The following is a 20,972-nucleotide window of genomic DNA, read 5'->3' on the forward strand; positions in this document are numbered from 1 at the left end:
CTTGAACAGGGGATTATTATTTCTGCATTAAATTCCACACGTTTAGGTATTTCTGGGCATACTATAATTTAAAAAGACAAGTAGCTTGTCAACACCATCAGAATGTGTTTCCCGAGCACTTTAAGGTGCAGGCTTCCGGAAACAGCTGCTCTAGCACGTTCTCCCCTGCCTCTCTTCAGTTTGGCCAAGCATCATCTCCCCTCTCCGGGCACATCTTCAATGAAGAGATTGAGTAAGAGCTTGCTGAAATAAAATATTCTGCTCTAGGAAAGGACAGGACAGGTAAAGGGATCACTGTGCCACTGGAATCTTGGGTCTGGATGGATTGAGAGGTTCTCCTTGCCATCGCATATGCTCTTTTAACATAAACAGCTCTAAGAGCCTATCATTTCTCTGACAGTGAGGGGATCACGGCACCTCACGATGTGGAAGCCCGCGTTGACCCGGGAGTGGGACCTGAAGGAGGCAAGTTCAAAGCAGTTAGGCTGTGCTGGGCTTTTCAGTGCAGATGGTGTTATCACTTGGTGTTGGCTGTGTTCTCCCTGAGGCTGGGTCCCCGTGGCTAGCCCAACTTTAGCCCATTTGTCATTGTGAAGCCAAAGGGGAACCTGCAATGGGTTGGGGATAGAGGAGAGTAGAAGTGTTAGAAAGAACTTTTGTGGGAGAAAAATCGATACATTTGAGACCCATTCCTTTGCATGAGGTCATAGAGACAGGAAAATATGGCGGGATGATGGATGGAGTGACTGTCCATTTCATCGTTCAGAGGGTGGCATTCGTGGGTGTCCTGGAAGGCCTGTTTGCTGTTCTTTCTGGCCAACAGTGGGGAGGTTCCTCGCAGCGGCCAGGAGGCGCTGTGAGTCACACGCTGTGACCCCAGGGTCCAGCTCAGTCACCCCGGGGAGTGACGGGCATCTGTTCATTCCACGGACGTTACAGGGCACCTTCTTTGAGTTGAGCTCCGTGCTGGATGCTTGGGGAAATCATGATGAATGAGACAGAAACAGTCTCTGTTGCTACAGAGCCCATGGTGTAACAGGAGAGAGGAACATAAAACTTGTATTTACACACGTAATTACTTAATTACAGTTATGCTTGAGTGCACAGTGGAGGCGTATCATACAGACCTACTGTAGTGAAAAACTGCGCAGGCAGAGACCTAACGGGTCAGTCGAAGTTGCCAGGCACCACTGGTGGGGAACGGCATTTCGTGCAGGTGAACACATGGATTCCCTCTTTGTAAATCTTAGAGGTTCCCAAGCTTCCCTCGCCTTAAAATCTTGGGCTAGGACTGCTAAAAACTAGACTCCTTATTAATTTTAAAATAAACACCCTCCTTTCCCCTTCCGTCCCTTTTATGGAGAAACTTGCAAGCTGTGAAGTGGTAAAAAGACAGACAGCGTGAAAAAAATGTACAGAAAATTTACAGCTGCTTCATCAGTGTCTGATTTTCCTGGTGAGTCCACCCTGGCCTTAATCATTACACAAACATTGCCCTTTAAGCAGTTCTTTGGGACAGTTTGATTTTGTGTGTGTGTGTGTGGACACTTGAGTTTAAAGCTCTGACACCCTCCTCCTCTATTGCCAGTTTAGTGGCCTAGAGGGCTGTTTAACAATTATCATGAAATGCCACAGGAGGATCCAAGTAAGGGACGGGATACATTTCCCTTTCTCTGCTTTGCCTTTCAAATTCTTCCATGGAAACAGCGGCATGGATAATATTTTGGGAAGCACTGGGGGACGCGCTCACTGTACCAGAGAGAATTCATAAAATGCCGTGACCCTCCTTGCTGTTAGGCCCCCTGCAGGCTGATGTGAAACCTTTTATTGTGTGGTGGTCCCTCCAAGGTAAAGGCGCAAAACCCTAGCTCTCACTTAAGAGTGTACGCATGCATTGCATCTCAGAGGTTACACGCCTGGTATTTTTGCCCACTCTGCTTGTCAGCCTCGAAGAGCTATGGGAGCTGGTCCAGAAGTAATTAATGCAAATGGTCCTGGAGAGCCGGTTTTCCATTGTGATTTCTGACATTTATATGCTTCAGAACTCTGCCTCCTGTACTATAAATGCATTGTTATGCAAAGTGCTACCATGGTGTAGCCCCATCTCTTAGCCTGAGGATCATGGAACTTTTAATTACATGTCAGTGTTTAAAACTTTCCAATTCATTCCAGATTTATATGTTTTACTAGCTACCTTACACTGATGAAATACCAAATACTAATTACTGTCTTCGAGCAGGGATGGGGGGAGCTAGAATAAATGCAAATATAATAAGAAAGAGACAAATGCCAGCCATCCGTTTTCTAAGATAAGTGGCAAAGAATAACACGTTTCTTGGACATTGCAGAGTCTTCATATTGTCCGTCTTCAATCCATCAATCAGCATATTTGTGTGGAGAACCGCTTTGGGCCCCAAAGCAGCCTCACTGCTAGGAGTCTAAAGCCCATGCTGAAAATGAGAAGCCTGCACACGACCACCAGACGCAGGACCCTGAAATACAGAGTCCCCCAGCCTAGCAGTAGCTCTGATTGTTGAACAGTCCACATGGCAGGTAGATGGGGAATGAATGAAAGCCGAATGCCTCACTCATTAAGTATATGCAGCTTTAAGTGATGTGACAGTACCATGCTGTGTATCCGAGCTGGGACAATGGGATAAATATTAAACAGGACAAACAGATGTGATGGTTCATTGATGAGCAACTGTAATAATAATAATGGTCAGCATTTATTGAGTACTTACTGTATGCTTAGTCATACCCACCTTTTCATTTCATCCTCACTTAAAAACCTTATGATGTGTAGGTACTATTCTTAAGACTATTTTATAGATTAGGAAACTGTGGATTAGAGAGATCAAGTAGTTTTCCCAGGATAACAAAACGAGGAGATTTACGGGTTGGGTGTAAGCCCCGGCATCCAGCTGCAGAGCCCGCACTTGCACCCGGTGCCGGTGCCCTTTCTGTAGCCCTGACAGTGACGGGCCTCTTCACACAGCTGCTGTGACCAACATCACCCAGCAGAGAACCCACCTGCTTGGGCTGCCAGCCTGCAGTGCTTCTGTGCCCTTGACCTGGGAAAATATAACAGCAAGGTTACGGGACCCTTTTCTTATTCATTGGCTACATCTTTTTAGGTTTAAAAAAACAAAGATACCTTGGACATATTTCTGTCTCCACATGATTTTTGTTCCAATGAGTGGAATAACTTTACTAGTAAGCCACTGTTAATTGAGAGTTTCTACCACACAGACTTCGGATGGCAGAGGAAACAGGGAGTGAGCTTTGAAGTTAGACCCAGCAACAGCTGGGTGACTTTAATTCAGTTACCTGACTTCTCTAATCTTCAATTCCTTATTGGAAAAAGAAGAATGTGTAATTCTTGTCACCCTGATTCAGAAATGATTTAATACACTGGCACTGCACTTATAATCCATAGGTTCTAAACAAACATAACAATTAAGTTAATATTGTTAATAAGTACCGTGTTTGTAGGTGCCTGGCATTATGCTAAGCATTTTTAATATTTGCCTGGTGCAGCTGGAGATCGTAGAGGGCTAGAGACCAGGAAGGTGGGACTCGAGCAAACCCTCACGTCTCATACCCCACCCTGCTGCCCCTGAACGTGCTGTACCTTTGCACATGGTCCCACGCCTGTTGTGTCCTGTCCTTCGTGGTGATTGTCCTTCATAGTTGACACCTCAGCTCAAACATAACGTTCTTCGGTGAGGCCCTACCTGACTCTTCCTCTGAGCTCCCTGAGAAATCTTTAGCCAGACCACTGGGCTGGCACCTGATGCATCATCTTGTCACTACTTACATGTCCCACTAGTTAGTGAATTTCTGGACGTAAGGATTTTGTCTTTCACCTTGGACTCTCCAACAGCTAACACCCCATCAAGTACGGTAGACCCACCCAATAAATACATGATGAACAAATGAATAAGGGAATGCTTTGGATTTTTCAAGGAATGAATAGTTCAGAAAATAAGAAAGGGATGATGCAGCCTTTGGAATAAAACTACAGGGAACTAACGTGTGGGCACTCATTTAATACTAAGTAGACCATATTTATATGGGGAAAACGTTAGCTGTGAAAAGCACAATTTTATTGTGTTCTTGAATTAATGTGAAAGTAAATTATTGGATGGAATGAGACAAATAATCCCAGTCCATTTCTTTCATTTGGGCTTACCTAACTAAAACTGCCACAGTGCATAAAGCCCCAGTATCTATTTGGGTAGTTTCAAAAATACAAAGTACTTTTTGCACCACGACTTACTTATTCACATTTTCTCAGTGCCTAATGGATCACGCAGTGTCTTGATTCCCCAGAACTGGATTATTTTCCACCCACAGATCCATCATATGCAGAGCTTTACTTATTTTTCTTCTAAGAGTGTGTAAGGGGATTTCTCATTACTCACTTAGGATGTGCCTGTTTATTAGGTGGGGAGAGAGAGGTACTGCAGAAGAAATGAAAAAGAGAAAGAAAATAACAAGAGGTTTCAGAATATCAGGAATTTACCTAATCTCAAGGTTGACTTCATTTTCCACAAAGGAAGAACATGATTAGTTAGTAATGATAACCAGCTCTATTTATTTACAAATATTTACTGAGTGGGCGATTTTCATGTGATGCATTGTCTAATGGGGAACACGGACAGGTGAAGGGCTTTCAACCTATAGTGCAATAAGCTTGTAGCCACAGAGCATATTAGCAGTATCCAGAGACCTCTAGGTTGAGGTCTGGAGGATGAGTTGGAGCAGAGTTCACTGGAGAGAAGAGAAGGTAGGAGGTGGTGTGCAGTTCTGCAAGAGAAGTGACAGTGATCTGAATTAAGGAGTTGCAGTGACTACGAAAAAAAGAGGTGGACTAAATTTAAGAGAGATACAAGATGTATGTTTCATAGGATTTGGCATCTTATTGCATATAAGAAGTAAGAATGAGGGAGGGGATAAGGATGCGATCAACATTACTGGCTCAGGCAAAAGACACATCTACCGGGACAGAGAAAATAGGACTGAGAGGAAGTTTCGTTAGGTGACAGAGTTCATTGTTGGGAGTACTGAGTGTCATCTGCACCAGGAGAGATCCAAAAAGAGATATTTATATATAGGTTGTATATATAAATATACACACAATAATAGGCGTTCCATAAAAACAAAACAGAGAAATCAGAGGGGAGGAAATTAGCAAAGCAACCTTTCAAGAAAATTTCCCAGAACTGTAGGACTAGAAAAGCCTGCCAAATGCCCAGCATAATGAATGAAAAAAGACGCACACGAGGCACATCGCGAAATTTCACAACACTGGGGAAAAAAGAGGTGCCAAGAGAGTAAACAGATCACATACAAAAGATTAAAATTTAGAGTGGCATCAGACTTTCCAGTAGCAAACCTGGAAGCTAAAAGAGAAATGCCTTCACAGTTCTGGGGGAAAATGATTGCCACGTCGGAATTCTGTGTGAAGCCAGTCAACTGTAAGAAGAAATTTTCGGCCATGGAAGATGTGAAATAATTTATTTCTCATGTACATTTCTCTGGAAACTCAAAAAAAAAAAGGTACTCTACCGAAATAAGGAAGCAGACCAAGAAAAAGGAATACATGAGAGGTCCAGAAAAAAGGGATCCAGTATGGGAAAGAGACAAAGGTATTACGCGGAATGATGACGAAGGGAGATTCTGGGATGACAGCTGTGCAACAGTGCAAGAAGTTATGAGTCCAGAAGAAAATGGAGAATTGAAGCCTCCAGGGAAACAAAAATGAAACCTTTTACATAATTGTGAGAGGAGAGTTGTGACTGATAAAGAGCTCTGGGGAGAATTAGCAAAATGCATAGATATAAACAATCTAAACAAACAACAACCAAGGCTCCTGTTAAATCCAGGGAAAACAAAAAGTCATACAAGTAAGGAAATTGCTCAGTTGTGAATAATATTTATGTAATTGTAACAAAATGAACAATGAATTTTGACTTAAACAAAAATTATCGTACAGCTGTATTGAAGAGGGAGGTAGTGCCTATAGAGAGCCTATAGAGAGAAAATTTGTCATTTTCGGTAGTAGAGAGCTATTAAAATGTCTAAAATGTAAGTATCAAGAACTAGTAGTATATGGGACATCCCTGGTGGCACAGTGGTTAATAATCCACCTGCCAGTGCAGGGAACACGGGTTTGATCCCTGGCGTGGGAAGATCCCACATGCTGTGGAGCAGCTGGGCCCGTGCACCACAACTACTAAGCCTGCGCTCTAGAGCCCGCGTGCTGCAACTACTGAAGCCCACATGCCTAGAGCCTGTGCTCCATAACAAGAGAAGCCACCGCAACGAGAAGCCCACGCACTGCAACGAAGAGTAGCCCCCACTTGCCACAACTAGAGAAAGCCCTCACGCAGCAACGAAGACCCAGTGCAGCCAAAAATAAATAAATAAAATAAACTTATTTTAAAAAAACTAGCAGTATAGACATGTTACTTACATGTATGGAGATAAATACTAGGAAAAACAGCTTAAAAAGTTGAAAGTGATGATTATGAATTGGGCATATGGAGGGTGGGACAAGATACTGCTCTTTTTTGTTTTGCCATGTGGAATAATCTTTTAGAAAGGTACAGGTGTAGAACTATGATTTAAAAAAAATAGGTTAAAAAAAGAATGCAAAAGATGAAAAGAAAACAACAGGAGAATTGCTGGACTGGGTTGTGGCCGCAGTTATGGCTACCGACTGTAAACTTGGCACCTCCATCTGTGGTGGCGTGTGCTCAGCTGGACTAGGGGAGGGCGACAGCTGGGTTAAGGGAGGGTTGGATTCTGCAGACGGTTGTGACCAAGTGGTTCTGCTGCCTCTGTGATATTAGAGCAAGAGTGCAGACAAGAGGATAGTAGAGGTGAAGGACACTGGGGGCAACTTCAGGTTGGATAAGAAAGGAGGCAAAGACAGGAGGAGCCTGGCAGTTCAGGGTGAAGGGATTTGTTGTTTAGATTCATGAACTGATGGAGTGGCAGTAACACAGCTGGAGGATACAAGGTTGTGCTCAGAAGGTGTGGTGTGTGATTTTCAGAGGTGAAGTTCTAGGTGATGACACGGTCCAGGGTGATACCCAGGTGTCCCGATTAAAGGTGCCCGGCAAGAGTAGCAGATGTCTAAGTACTGAAAGGCTGGGATGTCAGATGAGTTATGCAGGGGTCATCGACGTTTACCCGGATGATGGCAGGACCTGGGGTAAGAGGAAGACCATGCCTAAGGGTAAGTGAGGGATGGTGACTATAATGGAGGTGACAGCAGGGAGCAGTGTTACGACACATGAGCCAGAAGTTTGGAACCTCAGGGGGAAGGGAGTTTTACGCGAGCCTGGGGGCTTCAGGTTCTGCTGCGGTGTTGGATCGTTTGAAAGAAATCTCCTGACTCAAAGATAAGTTTAATGAGCAGGATGGGGACCATTTGAGAACCTTTGCTCTGAAATATGAAGCATGGAAGTGGGAGAGGGAGGTTATTTACCAAAGGAGTAAGTCGTTCCACACAGTGCAGACTGAGTGAAAGAGAGGAACGTTGGGGCCAGGGATGGAAAGAATGCTGGGATTTATTGGCCTCCAGCTTTAGAGAACAAATGGCTTGAGCATTCCCTGGTCTCCTGGTCACACCCCCAAACAGAAGACCTTCAGCGTCTATGTTCCCCTGCTCCATCCCCGCTCTCTGCTCCGAGCATTCTCCCCCATACACCCTCCTGCTTCCCTTTAAACCTTCCTGTGGAGTCAGACTCACCTGGATTCATTGCGTTGCGTACTGCAGGCAGGCAGTAGGGCTCATTACGTTCAGGACTCACCGAGGCCTCTGTGGGGCAGTGAAATGCGAGCTAAAGTGAGGGCAGGAAGGCGCAAGCTTAGATCTTGCTCAGCCACCTAGTAAACGGGGACATGTCACTACCTCCACACCTTCAGTTTCTTCATTTACAAAGTAATAATACCAATAATAATACCAACAGCGATGAGAGAGGGTTAAAGGGAGGTGATATACCTAGAAGCAACTGCGGGGTGCTGCCTGGCGTTTATAAATGCTTGTGTTAATAAACACACTCCTTGAGATGTGACTTCCGTGACAGCTCTCACCTTCTCTTCCACTGGGACAGTGCTTGGCGCCTCCTTGGTGCTTAATAATGAATGAATAAGAATATACTTGGGGGGCTTACAAAGCTTTTAAACAGATATAATATTTTCCCCCCAAACCCACTTCTTCATTCTCTTATCCTTACCTTTTCATAACAATCTTCAGAATTAAATCATCCCTGCTTTTATCCCAGGAAGTAATTAGGTCTCTGTTGTGAGTCTGATTTTTTTGTAGGTCTCTATTTGAGGACAGAGACCTCCTTTATTTTACTTTAAATTTCCAGCTACAAGGTCTGCCCTCGTGCGTGCAATAAATGGAGTTGACATGGAATGAACCTTAAACAGGTTAAATCCAGCATTTTCTCGAGTGTATTCAGATTGTTCCCTCATTAACTCCATTCTCCACCAACATCAGATATTCCTGTTGATTTTTTTTAAAAGCAGCTAAAACCTGTTTCCTCCTTTTATCCCTGCAAGCCCTCCTGAATCCTCTCTTACGCACTCTGTCTCTCATTTATACCTCATCCAGGTTCCTCTTTTATTTGATGTATTCGTATCTAGATAACATTTCCTTTCTTCATCCTATTCAACCCCTATAAATCTTCCCTTGAAATGTTCCCTCATTCTGTTTGTCTCATAAGTGACATCAGAATCCCTACTTCCTGATGACATAGTTCATTTTTTCCTAATCACCTCCTCCAATTCCCTTCCTGATGCTCATAGCACTCGTTGTTGCCACGCTGACCTTTCTTTTTTCTTCTTGCTCCCCTTCATCTTCCTAACATGGCTTTTCATGTTGTTTGGGTGGGGTCTGTAGGGCTGGGGGAAGAATTAGCCCTGTTACCTGTGCTTTCACAGGTGGATGGAGTGAGAAGGTTAGACGGTTGGGGGATAAAGTCAGTTACTGTGCATATTTCTTTATCCTTTTTTTCTTATCTTTTGTTACTTCTACCAAGATTGATTTGCAGGGATTTGTGGCCTATTGTGGGTGAGGTTAAGAGCCTCTGCAAATTCCCTTTGATTTTTTTTTTGATGTGCATATTGTAAAAAAAAGTATATAGCATTCTTCTAACCGTTACCTTAAATTGAATTTTTCTTTCCATTTTGATGTGCTCAGTGAGGATCCTGACTTAGCCATTGACACTTGTCGTCATTTTTTTTTTTTTTTTTTTTTTTTTTTGTGGTACGCGGGCCTCTCACTGCTGTGGCCTCTCCCGTTGCGGAGCACAGGCTCCGGACGCGCAGGCTCAGCGGCCATGGCTCATGGGCCCAGCCGCTCCGTGGCATGTGGGATCCTCCCGGACCGGGGCACGAACCCACGTCCCCTGCATCGGCAGGCGGACTCCCAACCACTGCGCCACCAGGGAAGCCCATCATATTGTTTTAAGAGGACAGCCTCGTGCTCATCCATCGCTCTTGATTGGGCAACTTTAGTCACATTCTCACGGGTCCCACACAGGTGGGCTTGGCCTTAAGCATCGTGATGAACAGGTTGTAATAAAACACAAGGTGGGTCTTGGAATAAAACACAAACACTTGTCAGGGTCACTCAGATCACCGTGGAAGACCTTGTCCGCATGAGAAGCTGAGCTTGCACGCTATTCTTCCCTCTTCCAAGGAGCTCTGTACACTTTGCCAGGGAGCACCTTCCAGCTTAGGCCTTAGGGTGGCGTTCTGCTGCTCTATTTATGGTGAAACGCTTTAGGGCCATTTGACTGTGTAGGGATCGTCTGGAAATGGCTGACTACCATCTGTGACCATGTTTCAAATGAAACTCTATGACTTCTTGTCTGAGACCAGAGTGAGGCTGGCATTTCTTTCCCCACCTGCCGCCTTCTTCCTTCCACCCCAATGATAGGGCTCTGGATCTTGTATATACACATTCGTTTATATAGCTCTGCATCTCAGCCTGTGTAAGGTACACAAGGAGTAGTTTTGGCCGATATACAGCCCCATGAGAGATGAGTGTGTATATGTATTCATTAAGGAGCTATTTCCACTGGCTGGCATCCTGTAATTCAGGTCTTGTTTGGTTGCAAGTTACAGAAACCCAATTCAAACTGCCTTAGCAAAAAAGAAAGCAAAAGATCAGAGAGATTTTGGCTCATATAACTGATAAGTTCAGGAGATGATGCTAGTGTAAGGTGAGGCTGTACACGGTACTTAAACCAGGTCATCATCAATGTTTTCCAACTCCTGCCCCTTCTTTCCCCTTGGTTAGCTTCTTGTTCACAAAGGCTCTCCCCTTTGGTCAGAGATGGTCAAAGGCAGTTCAGATTTACGTCCCACCAGCCTAGGTATCTATCAGAAAAAGAATTCTTTTCTATTGGTCAAAGGCAGTTCGGATTTACATCCCACCAGCCTAGGTATCTATCAGAAAAAGAATTCTTTTCTAGTAATTCCAGCAAAGTTCTCAAGGTAGGGTTCTCATTATCCCAGGTTGGATCTTTTTATTTCTAAGCCAAGATGCTCTGTCACACTGGCGTGATGCAGAGCTCTGATTGGCCAGGCCTAGGTCACATGCCCACCTCCAGATCCAGGCAGGTCAGCCCCACCCAACCACATGGACCAAGAGCAGGGAAGAGTTGGTTCCTCAAAGGTCAGCAATGGGTTCAGTAAATAGAAGCTGGTCAGGCCAGATAAGAGACATCCATCCACTAGAGGCATACAGTCTACGCTGGGTGAAAGAAAACAGGGAAAGCTGAATGGGCTCTAAGGAAAGACTGCTATTCAAGAGGAGTTGATGAAATTAGGAAAAGCTTCATAAATGAGTGACAGGGATTCAGGGTGCTAATATAGGCCAAGTACTGAGTACCTTTTTGGTGAGCAAAAAGAGTTTCTTCATTTTTTCATTCAGGTAGACAGAGAAGGTGTGATAGGCTGAATAAGGGCCCCCAAATACATCCATGTACTAGTCACTGGAACCTATGAATGTTACGTTGCAAGGCCACAGGGACTTTGCTGATGCAATTAAGTTAAGGCTCTTGAGATGGGGACAGTGTGCTGAGTGATCCAGATAGAGCCAGTGTAATCACAAGGTCCTTATAAGAGGAAGGAGGGAGGAGGTGGAGGAGAAGGAGGTGTAATGATGGAAGCAGAGCCCGGAGTGAAGTGCCTTGAAGGTGGAGGAAGGACCACAGCCAAGGAAGGCTGGAAGCGGATTCTCCACCAGAACCTCCAGAAGGAACCAGCCCTGCTGACACATTGACAGTAGCCCAGTGAGACTGATTTCATACTTCTGACAACCCCCCACCCCAGAGCTGTAGGAGAATAAATGTGTATTGTTTTTAACCACCAAGATCATGGTAATTTGTACCAGGGGCAAGCCAGAAACTCATACAGAAGGGCTTAAGAGAGGGGATGAGCTGAATTTGAGGATGAGGAGGTGGGCCAAGCAGCTGAGGGAGAGACTGAGCCCTCCAGACTACGAGACAGCACAGTGGGAGCACAGAGCATCGTAGGGGACCACGGTGTCACAGCAGGGGACACGCAGCAGAGGAAGTGCAATCCTGGAGCTTGCCTGTTCCACAACACAGAACTGGGGCTTCCTACTGAAGACCAGGGAAAGCTTTGGAAAGCTTTTATTTTATTATATTTTATTTATTTTTGCTGTGTTGGGTCTTTGCTTCTGTGCGAGGGCCTTCTCCAGCCGCGGCGAGTGGGGGCCACCCACTTCATCGCGGTGCGCGGGCCTCCCACTATCACGGCCCCTCCCGTTGCGGAGCACAGGCTCCAGATGCGCAGGCCCAGCAGTTGTGGCTCACGGGCCCAGTTGCTCCGCGGCATGTGGGATCCTCCCAGACCAGGGCTCGAACCCGTGTCCCCTGCATTAGCAGGCAGACTCTCAACCGCTGCGCCACCAGGGAAGCCCCTGGAAAGCGTTTAAAAGTAAAATCACGTAATTTGAAAGGTCGTCCTGGCAGCTGTAAGGAGGGTGAATTGACTAAAGATGAATGTGAGACACAGACTGAGAAATCACTTAGGAGACTTTCCTAGTTGTCCCAGCAAGAAATGAGGAGGACTTAGCTAAGGGAAACCGTGAGGGTGGATAAAGGGGCAGAATTAGAGAGACTTAGTAACCGATTAGATTTGGGAGGATAAGGCCGAGGACTCACTAGCTTCTGGTCTCAGTGACTAGGGGGACAGGTGGCCAGGAAAGCAGATATTGGAAGAGGAGTGGATTGGAGAGGAAGATAATTAGCTCCGTGTAGGGTGTGATGATCTGGTCATCCAGTAGGTAAGTGGTCATGTCTAGTTGACACCTTGAAACGGGTCTGGATCTCAGGAGAGGTGTCTGGGCCCATCTGGATTGGAAATAACAGATTTCTATAGTCATCAGTGGGTATAATTCAGTGGTATAAGCACGCCGAATGGACAGGCTCATCCAGAAGAGTGGCCTGGAGAAGGTCGAGGCAGAATCCTGGGGCAGCTTTACTAGGCGTAGGGAAAGGACTAAGGGAGAGTGGCCAGAGGGGCAGCAGGAAAACCGTGAGACCAAAACTGGCATTGCTGGGTACTCTGGGATCTTACAGAGTAAAACGAAAGCTGACGGTATACTCAAAAAACATTTAAGCTGAGTCCAGATTGCAAGAAAACTGCAAGAACAGCTGTAAGTCTTGACTAATCGCCTTAATTTTCTGTGCCGTCAAGAGCTCCCAGAACCACACAGGAATTCTCCAGGCAGCGCTGTGTTCCTGGGGGAAGGGTCGTGGAACTTCCGATCAAAGTGATTCTCGTAGAATTGGTTGCACTAGGCTGGTTTCCTTCCTTATCCTTTCAGAGAGCTGATAGATTATTTTCATTTTGGTTTTGGTTTCAGGCCTTTTATTTTTTATTATAAAAGTAATGTGTGTGCTCATCATTAAAAGTGGAGATAATGCAGAAGCATATTAAAATAAAAAGTAAAATTCCCTTGATCCTGCTTCTCAGAAGTAACCATTATTAAAAACATTTAAAAACTAGTAAATGGAAAAAAAAAACTAGTAAATGGCCTTTCAGTTATTTTTATATATTTACAACTATAATACAGGTAACATTTTTGCATCATAAATATGGGATAATACCGTGCATACTGTTCAACAGCTAGCTTTTTAATTTATTTCTCATGGACATCTTTCCATGCCAGTATAATACAGAACAACCTCATTCTTTTTAATGGTGGCGTAGTGCTACATCATATGGTTATACAGTAGTTTATTTAATCATTCCCCTGTGTGCATTTTTGGTTATTTATACATCTCTGTTGTTGTGAATAATGTATGAAATGTCTTTAAATGTGCATCTTTTCACACTTGCAGAAGTATTCCAAAGAGAGATCTGTAGAAGCAGAATTGCTGGGTCAAGTCTGTCACTGTTTAAATTTTTGATGGAAGCTGCCAGATAGCACTCCATGAAGGCTGGATGGAAACTCTTGAGACTCTGAATAAATACTTAACGTTTAGTTACCCCTTAAAGTGTGGTGTTTAGCACACACTTTGGCCTTTAACTCTTCCCTTCTGAGTTCCTAGGAGTCTGGCTGACTTTCTGTGTTCGTTGAAACCTAAAATCTGAGCAGAGGGAGGCAATAGAAGAGTGAGATGATCCATAAGTGGGATACTCTGCAGAGTGGGCGTGGCTTCAGTGGAGTGGAGTCAGGGCTGGGCTTTCAGGACCCCGCCGGTCCAGCCTTCTGTAACCCCCAAATGCCTGGACATGGCCTGCCTTGAAAAGAGCCCGGTAGGAGATGGGCGGACAGTGGGGCATAGACTGAATGGCCACGCTGTCCAGGGCAGGGTGTGTCCTCTGCTTGAAGTTTATGTCCTAGTGGGGAAGGTGGACAGTAAACAAACAGATGTGTGGATGTTTTGGGCGGTGACAAGTGCTGTGAAGAAGAATGAAGCAGGTGAGGGGCAGAGTGGCAGGTGGCAGGAGGGCTGTTTTACCTGGAGTGTCAGGCACAGCCTCCCCGAAGATTGCCATCTGCGCAGAGACCTGAATGAGCAGATGAGTGAACCAAGCCTAAGGTCTCGGGGAAGCATATTCCACGCAGAAGGAGCTCAAGCTAACGTGACCAGAATGGGAGGAAGTACAACGAGTCTGAGCACCAGCAAGGCTGGCAGTGTGGCTGGAGTGTGTGAGCAGGTGCAGAGGTGTGTGTGTGTGTGTGTGTGTGTGTGTGTGTGTGTGTGTGTGTGTGTCAGAGACACAGAACCAGTAGGAGATATATACGTACATACATAGCATATTTTATATAGGAAAATAATATATATTTATGTATTAATACATTTATAATACAGAATATCCTATTATATTTATTATGAATAACATATATACTATTACATATATACTTTATATAATATATTTTAATATATAATTATAATAAATATATAAATATATTTTTAAATATATAGATTTTAATATATTTATAAATATATATAATATATAAAAATATATTATATATTTTAAATATGTAATTATGTCTATGCTTTATATATACTCTTATATATAGTATATATATAATTACAGAATATAGTATAGAGTACATATATAGTATAGTATAGTATATATTATATATATTATAGAATATAGAATACATATATATAAAAAGAGATTTATTGTGAGGAATTGGCTCACATGATTATGGAGGCTGAGAAGTCTCAAGACCTGCAGTCAGTGAGCCCATGGTGTAGGTTCCAGTCCAAGGGCAGAAGACTGATGTCCCAGATCAACCAGTCAGGCAGCTGAAGTTCCTTCTTACCCAACCTTCTGTTCTACTCAGGCCTTCAACAGATTGTATGAGGCCCCCTCACACTGGGGAGGACAGTCTGCTTTACTCAGTCTACCAGTTCAAATGTTACTCTCATCTAGAATAAGGTATGACCAAATGTCTGGGCAACCGTAGCCCCATCAGGTTGACACATAAAATGAACTCCCACAGGTGTCTGATGTAGCCTAGGGACCAGCACTTCTGGGCTGTGCTGTTCACTGGCCCACAATCAGTCAGTGAGCCCTTGAAATATGACCAGTGCTGGACACTGAAGTGATGTTCAGCACGTTGGTTTAAATAAAACATATTATTACAGGTAATCGCACTGGACTTTGTACATTTTACATGTTGTTGGTAGAAAATTTGAAATAACATAAGTGGCTCACATTGTATTTCTGTTGGGTAGCGCTGGTCTGTAGGGCCTTGTTAGTGTGGCGAGGAGTCTGCATTTCACTCTGAGTAGCTTGGGAGGTGAGAGGAGGGTTTTGAGATTGGGAATGACTTGCTCTAAGTTGGGTTGAAGTTCATTCACCTGCTGCCCTGGGGGCATATGCAGTAGAGGGGCGGCGGTGGTGGCAGCAGAGCCGGTGGGAGGCCTTGAAGAAGGAGGAAGGGGCAATGGTGACCTGGGCTCTGCAGGGGCAGTGGGGAGGGGGAAGAAGTGGTCAGACCTGGGAGATGTTCACCGAGGAGATCCAGCAGGCTTTGCTGATGGACTGAATGGGGGCTGGGAGCCAAACAAGGTGACTCCTTGTGTGTTCGGCCTGAGCACAGTGAGTGAAGGGTGGAGCCGTTTGCTGAGACGGGAAAGGCTTGGGGTATGTTCGCTAAATGCGTGAAGCACCTTTTTTGAGAGTAGGAAGAAAAAAGCAGTGGCTAGACATGCAAAGAAGAGGTAAACCAACGAGACCCAAACAGTTTGTCCAAAGGCGGTGAAACAGAGGAGGTGCTCACAGGTGTGTGGGAAGAGCCGCAGGAGACAGGTGGACAAGGATAGAGAGGGCTGAGGCAGGTCCGGTGGCGTCGGGAGAAGCAGTAGCCCAGTCAGGCGGCCAGAAAAGGAGACAGGGACAGAGAGCTTGGCTCCAGATACCTGCCTCCCTCTCCAAAGCCTGGAAATGATCTCTCTCCAGTCATCCACACACACACACACGCACACGCACTTGCACGCACACATACGTATAAATGATCTGTAATAGTGCTTTTAAAGCTGTAAGGGAAAAGTTGACATATTTGAACATTTAAATATTTTAAAACTACTGTACAAGGAAAGGTACTCTAAATAAGTTGTAAAAAGTGAAAGGCTGGAAAATACAATTTGTATAGCAGGCAAGGGATTAATATCCAGCATAAATGAAGAGTTCCTACACACCAGTAAGAAAAATGGGCGGAGGGTTTAATTAGGCAATTTTCAAATAAAGAGATGCACATGACCAATGTGAAAAGATTCTAAGTGTCTGGCAGAAATTGAAATGATGAGACTTCAGTGTCGGTAGGGCATGGGGCGTGTAGGAAGAACTGGCCTCCTACACGTGGTTGGGAGTGTAAATTTAGTAGCTTTTTATGGAGGACAGTTGGGCTGTGTCTGGTAACGTTGCAAATGAGCAGGATCTTAATCCAGCAAAAGTGTATCTGTGCATTTATCCTGTAAAGATACTGGTACATGCGTACAAAGAAACAAGTAGAAGTATGTTTATTATAGCACATTTAGCTATTTTAATAGCTAACACGTGCAGACACTCTAAACGTTCGTCAACAGGAGGATGGGTAAATTATGGTACATCTTTGCCCATTAATATGATGTGGCATTTTTTTAAAGACCTATGAATACATGATATGAAAAAGATCTTCAGAAGTGTGGGTACGTAAAAAGAAATTGCAGTATGGGATGCATTTAGCTAATTAATAGCTGTATTTGTATTTGGGTAGATATACTTAGAAATACCTAGAAGAAGGTTTGGAAGCGTAAACGCCAAATTGCTAGCTGGTTACCTCTGGAAGAGGAGTAAGGGTGCAGGGCGTGGGGCAAAGTGGGAAGTTTGTGTTCCGCTTCTAAGGAGCCATCACCATCTCGAGGGTTTATTTCTGAAACGACATAATAAACTGTGCTGAGGCGGAGACGGGTCTAGGTACACCCAGGTCGGCGTTATTCCTGATCTTCCATCCATCATTCTTGGACTTTCTGATGAAGGGGATGTGACGGGGAGGGTCTGTGCCCAGCACACAAGGGAGAAACGGTGCTGTGTCCTGAGTGCCTGGTCTTAGACATGGCCCGAGCTCAGGCTGTCCCGTGCTGCTGCAGCCGGCTCTGCCAACAGGTTCTACAAAGGCTCAGCTGCAGCAGAGAGAGAGCTCAGAGGCTGTCCAGGTCACCTCGGTGGACCAGCTGCGTGGAAATTAATTAGAGGCAGACTGTGTCCCCCGCGGCTCGACTGTCATGATGGTGGAGTCGTCAGCAGTTAGATTCGGCTGCAGCTTCCTTCTCCATGTCATGAAAATTTGTTTTGGCAGAAGGAGGCAGGCTGACTGAGGACAGCACAATTTTAATTCCCAGATAGTTTGTCAGGGTCTTTGGGGTGCGGTGACCTCCAGAGATAGGGGTGGTTTTCATCAAATCAGAGACAGCAGTGTACTTATTCCTCTGACCACTCAAAACGAAATTCCCTCTGCTATAAACAAGTGTGTCATTCCTGAAGCGCAGGGGGTGGTGACCATAGCAACAAATCACCCAAATATTATTTGTTCTCTGTGCCTTTTGTTAAGCCTCCCTTTGCACAAACAGTCTGTGTTTGTTTCAATTGTAATGAACTCTCTTTGTTTCTTTTTCTCTTTTTAAACTGTATATAGGAACAAAGAAAGAAGTACAGAAAGATCAAGATGCTAATAAACCTGCAGTTTCATCTCCTAAGAGAATGTCGGCTTCAGCCGCCAAGCTTCATTCGCCAGGTATTTAAGAAACGTGAACTGTGTTATCTGCGGAGACTTGAACTTGGAGTTTATTGTGTTCAAATGTCATTAGTGGAGCAGTGCCAGCCCATGTGGTATGAGTGATGGTTCCAGGGCTTGACATACACGTATGGATGTGTTCTGAGTCTAGCTGAAATGAACCAGCTGTTGGCATCATTTTGTCCTAAAACACAAAATGTTATGCTACGTTTAAGTGGTAGAATCTTCTCTGTGTAGGAGTATCTGCTATTCCAACGGAATATAAAATAATTTATAATTGAAAAATAGGCTTTGGAGATCTAACTTCAAGAGAGAATATTTCCCAAAAAGAAGAAAAACAGAGAAATAAATGGTAGATATCAAATACTTGTTATTTTGTTTATTTACATCCTGATATGAATAGGCTCTGCAATGTCACATGAAAGCTGAAAATGGTTTATTAAGAAAACTCGTGCTGTAAGGTATCAACCCCTTTGTAGAATAGAGTGCGATATAACCTCAGAACATTTTCTTTAAGCACACAAGTAGTAGCAGTAATAGCAGCTAATGTTTGAGTTCTTACCGTCTACCACGCACAGTCCTAAGCTCTTTAGATAGATCCATGTATTGAAGGCCCACAGTAACTGGGAGACAGGTACTATTATTGCCTCTCCCTTTACACGTGAGGAAATTGAGGTACAGAGATTTCTGTTAATTTGCCCAGAGCCACAGGAAGTGAGTAGTAGAGTATTGGTTTGAATGCAGACACTCTGAATCCCAAAACTGCACTCTTAGTTGCCACACTGTTAACCAGAAAGCTTGGAGAACAGTGAACTTTTTAATATTTCTGGTAAATTAAAAATGTATAGGAAGTAATCCAAAGCCGCACACGAGAGGGTCAGGAGACGAAACCTGTTACCAATCGAAAGTTCGTGTGCGTGATGCCCAGCGAGGCCAAACAAACGGGAATTTCGGAGTTTGGAGTAGAGAAAGGTTTATTGCAGGGCCATGCAAGGAGATGGGTGGCTTGTGCCCACAAAACCCCCAACTGCTCAAAGGGTTTCAGCAAAGCATTCTTAAAGGCAAGGTAAGGGAGGGGCGTGGTTAGTTGTTGCAAACTTCTTGGTGTCGAAATCCTTTGTTCTTGCAGCTGTGGGTGTAGGTCAGGTTAGACTGTTCCTGTAAACCTCCAACAAGACAAATGCTTTTCTCTATTCTGCAACATTTTTTCTTTATAAGAATGACCTTCTTAAAGGTCAGCGCCTTGAGAATAGGCTATCCTGTATAGTTCAGGCTATAGGCAACATTCTTTTACAAAAGGTGCAGAGCCAGCATGACTAAGCACAGGCAGCAAAGCAAAAGAAACAGATCTAATATGGAGTCAGATTTGTTCTTCCCTATTACAAGCCCAGTGCCTAAAGAGAGTGGGAGATGAGATCGGAGAACCCTTCATAAATCTGGAATTTCTGAAGGGCAACACCCTCACTAGACAAATTAGGAAGGGAAAAAAGCTCACCCTGCAGGAGGAGTCTGGCCTGTTGTGCTTTGGCTCTGAGAGAAGGTGGGAAGGGAACCAGTCCTCCCTTAGGAAATCCTCACCTCAATCCGACCTGCCTCAATCAGGGAGCTGGAATGCCTGCTACTGCTACAGTCTGAAAATTCAACTTAAAATGCTACAGTACTTGTGTCCACTTGGTGAATAAAATGTGAAACTGCTACACACACAAGGAAATGAGCCACTGTGAGTGAGGTCCTTATATTGTAAGTAGATGGATAAATTGTGGTATTTATACAGTGGAATTCTATTCACCAATAATTAATTGTGTAATTTCAGACTTGGTTAAGTTAAACTATACATGTTAACATTTTTAGAATTACCAATAAAATAGAGTTCTGAACCAGTAAGGGGAAAAGTTGAAAAGAGGGGTTAAGAAAAATTTAAATCTATATAAATGAAAGCAAAAGAGGGAGAAAGGAAAAAGAAAACAGGGAGAGGGAGAGAGAGGAAAGAAGGAAGGGAGGAGGTAGGGATATGGAAGAAATTGAAAGAATAAAATAAGGTATTAGAAATGAATTCAGGGACTTCCCTGGTGGCGCAGTGGTTAAGAATCTGCCTGCCAGTGCAGGGGACACGGGTTCCAGCCCTGGTCCGGGAAGATCCCACATGCCACAGAGCATCTAAGCCTGTGCGCCACAACTACTGAGCCCGCGTCCACAACTACTGAAGCCTGCGTGCCTAGAGCCCATGCTCTGCAGCAAGAGAAGCCACTGCAATGAGAAGCCCACACACCACAATGAAGAGTAGCCGAGCTGCCGCTCGCCGCAACTAGAGAAAGCCCGCGCGCAGCAACACAGCCAAAAATAAACAAATAAATTTTTTTTAAAAAAGAAATGAATTTAAATATGTCATAATGAATGTACATGAACTAAACTCTTAGACTAAATCACAGATTTAGATTACCAGCCTGGATTCATTTATTGAACAGTCACACAGGATTTATTAAGTGCACATTGTATGATGTAAAATCTAGCTTTAGACTGTTTTACAAAGTACACACCTAAAATATAAGAATACTAGGGAATTCCCTGGTGGTCCAGTGGTTAGGGCTCCACACTTCCATTGCAGGGATCTTAGTTCCTCAACGGGTTCAATCCCTGGTCGGGGAACTAAGATCCCTCATGACACGTGGCAAAAAAAAAAAAAAAAAAATCCTAAAAGGTTGAAAATAAAAGGACTGAAATATTTATGCCAAGAAAATACGAAACAAAAAAAAGTGTGTGGTATTCTGTATTGAAACATCTTTATTTGGTATAATTAATAAAGATTAAACTACACATATTGAAAGTGTACAGTTCGGTGAGTTTCGACATGTGTATGCACATGTGAAACCATCACCACCGTCAAGACGGCAAACGTGTCCACCATCCCCTGGAGTTTCCTGGTGCCCCTTTGTCATCCCCTCCACCTAGGCCTCTGCACCCACACCCCAGTCCCCACTCTGTCCCTAAAGATTAGTTTGTATTTGCTAAAGGTTGATACAGATGGAATCATATATACTCTACTTTTATCTGACTTCTTTTACTCAGCATGGCTTTTTTGAGATCTATCCAACATGGCAATAGTCCATTCCTTTTTATTGGTGAATAGAATTCCACTGTGTAAATACCACAGTTCATCCATTTACCTATTGAGAGA

General features: G+C 44.1%; 1 protein-coding gene across 8 annotated transcripts in view; it reads left to right on the forward strand.

Moving 5' to 3' along the window:
• MTUS2 (microtubule associated scaffold protein 2) overlaps positions 1 to 20,972 on the forward strand; it is a 496,165-nt gene that overhangs the window by 345,863 nt on the left and 129,330 nt on the right. For all 8 annotated transcript variants that reach the window (XR_009559713.1, XM_060287790.1, XM_060287789.1 and 5 more), the window contains one exon: positions 17,699 to 17,797. Coding sequence is in view for 7 of the 8 variants with exons in the window: in XM_060287790.1 (XP_060143773.1) it covers positions 17,699 to 17,797 (99 nt within the window). In the remaining variant the exon portion in view is untranslated. The remainder of the gene's footprint in view (positions 1 to 17,698; positions 17,798 to 20,972) is intronic.

The sequence above is a fragment of the Globicephala melas genome, chromosome 18 (genome assembly GCF_963455315.2).
Source record: "Globicephala melas chromosome 18, mGloMel1.2, whole genome shotgun sequence".
Lineage (NCBI taxonomy): Eukaryota > Metazoa > Chordata > Mammalia > Artiodactyla > Delphinidae > Globicephala > Globicephala melas.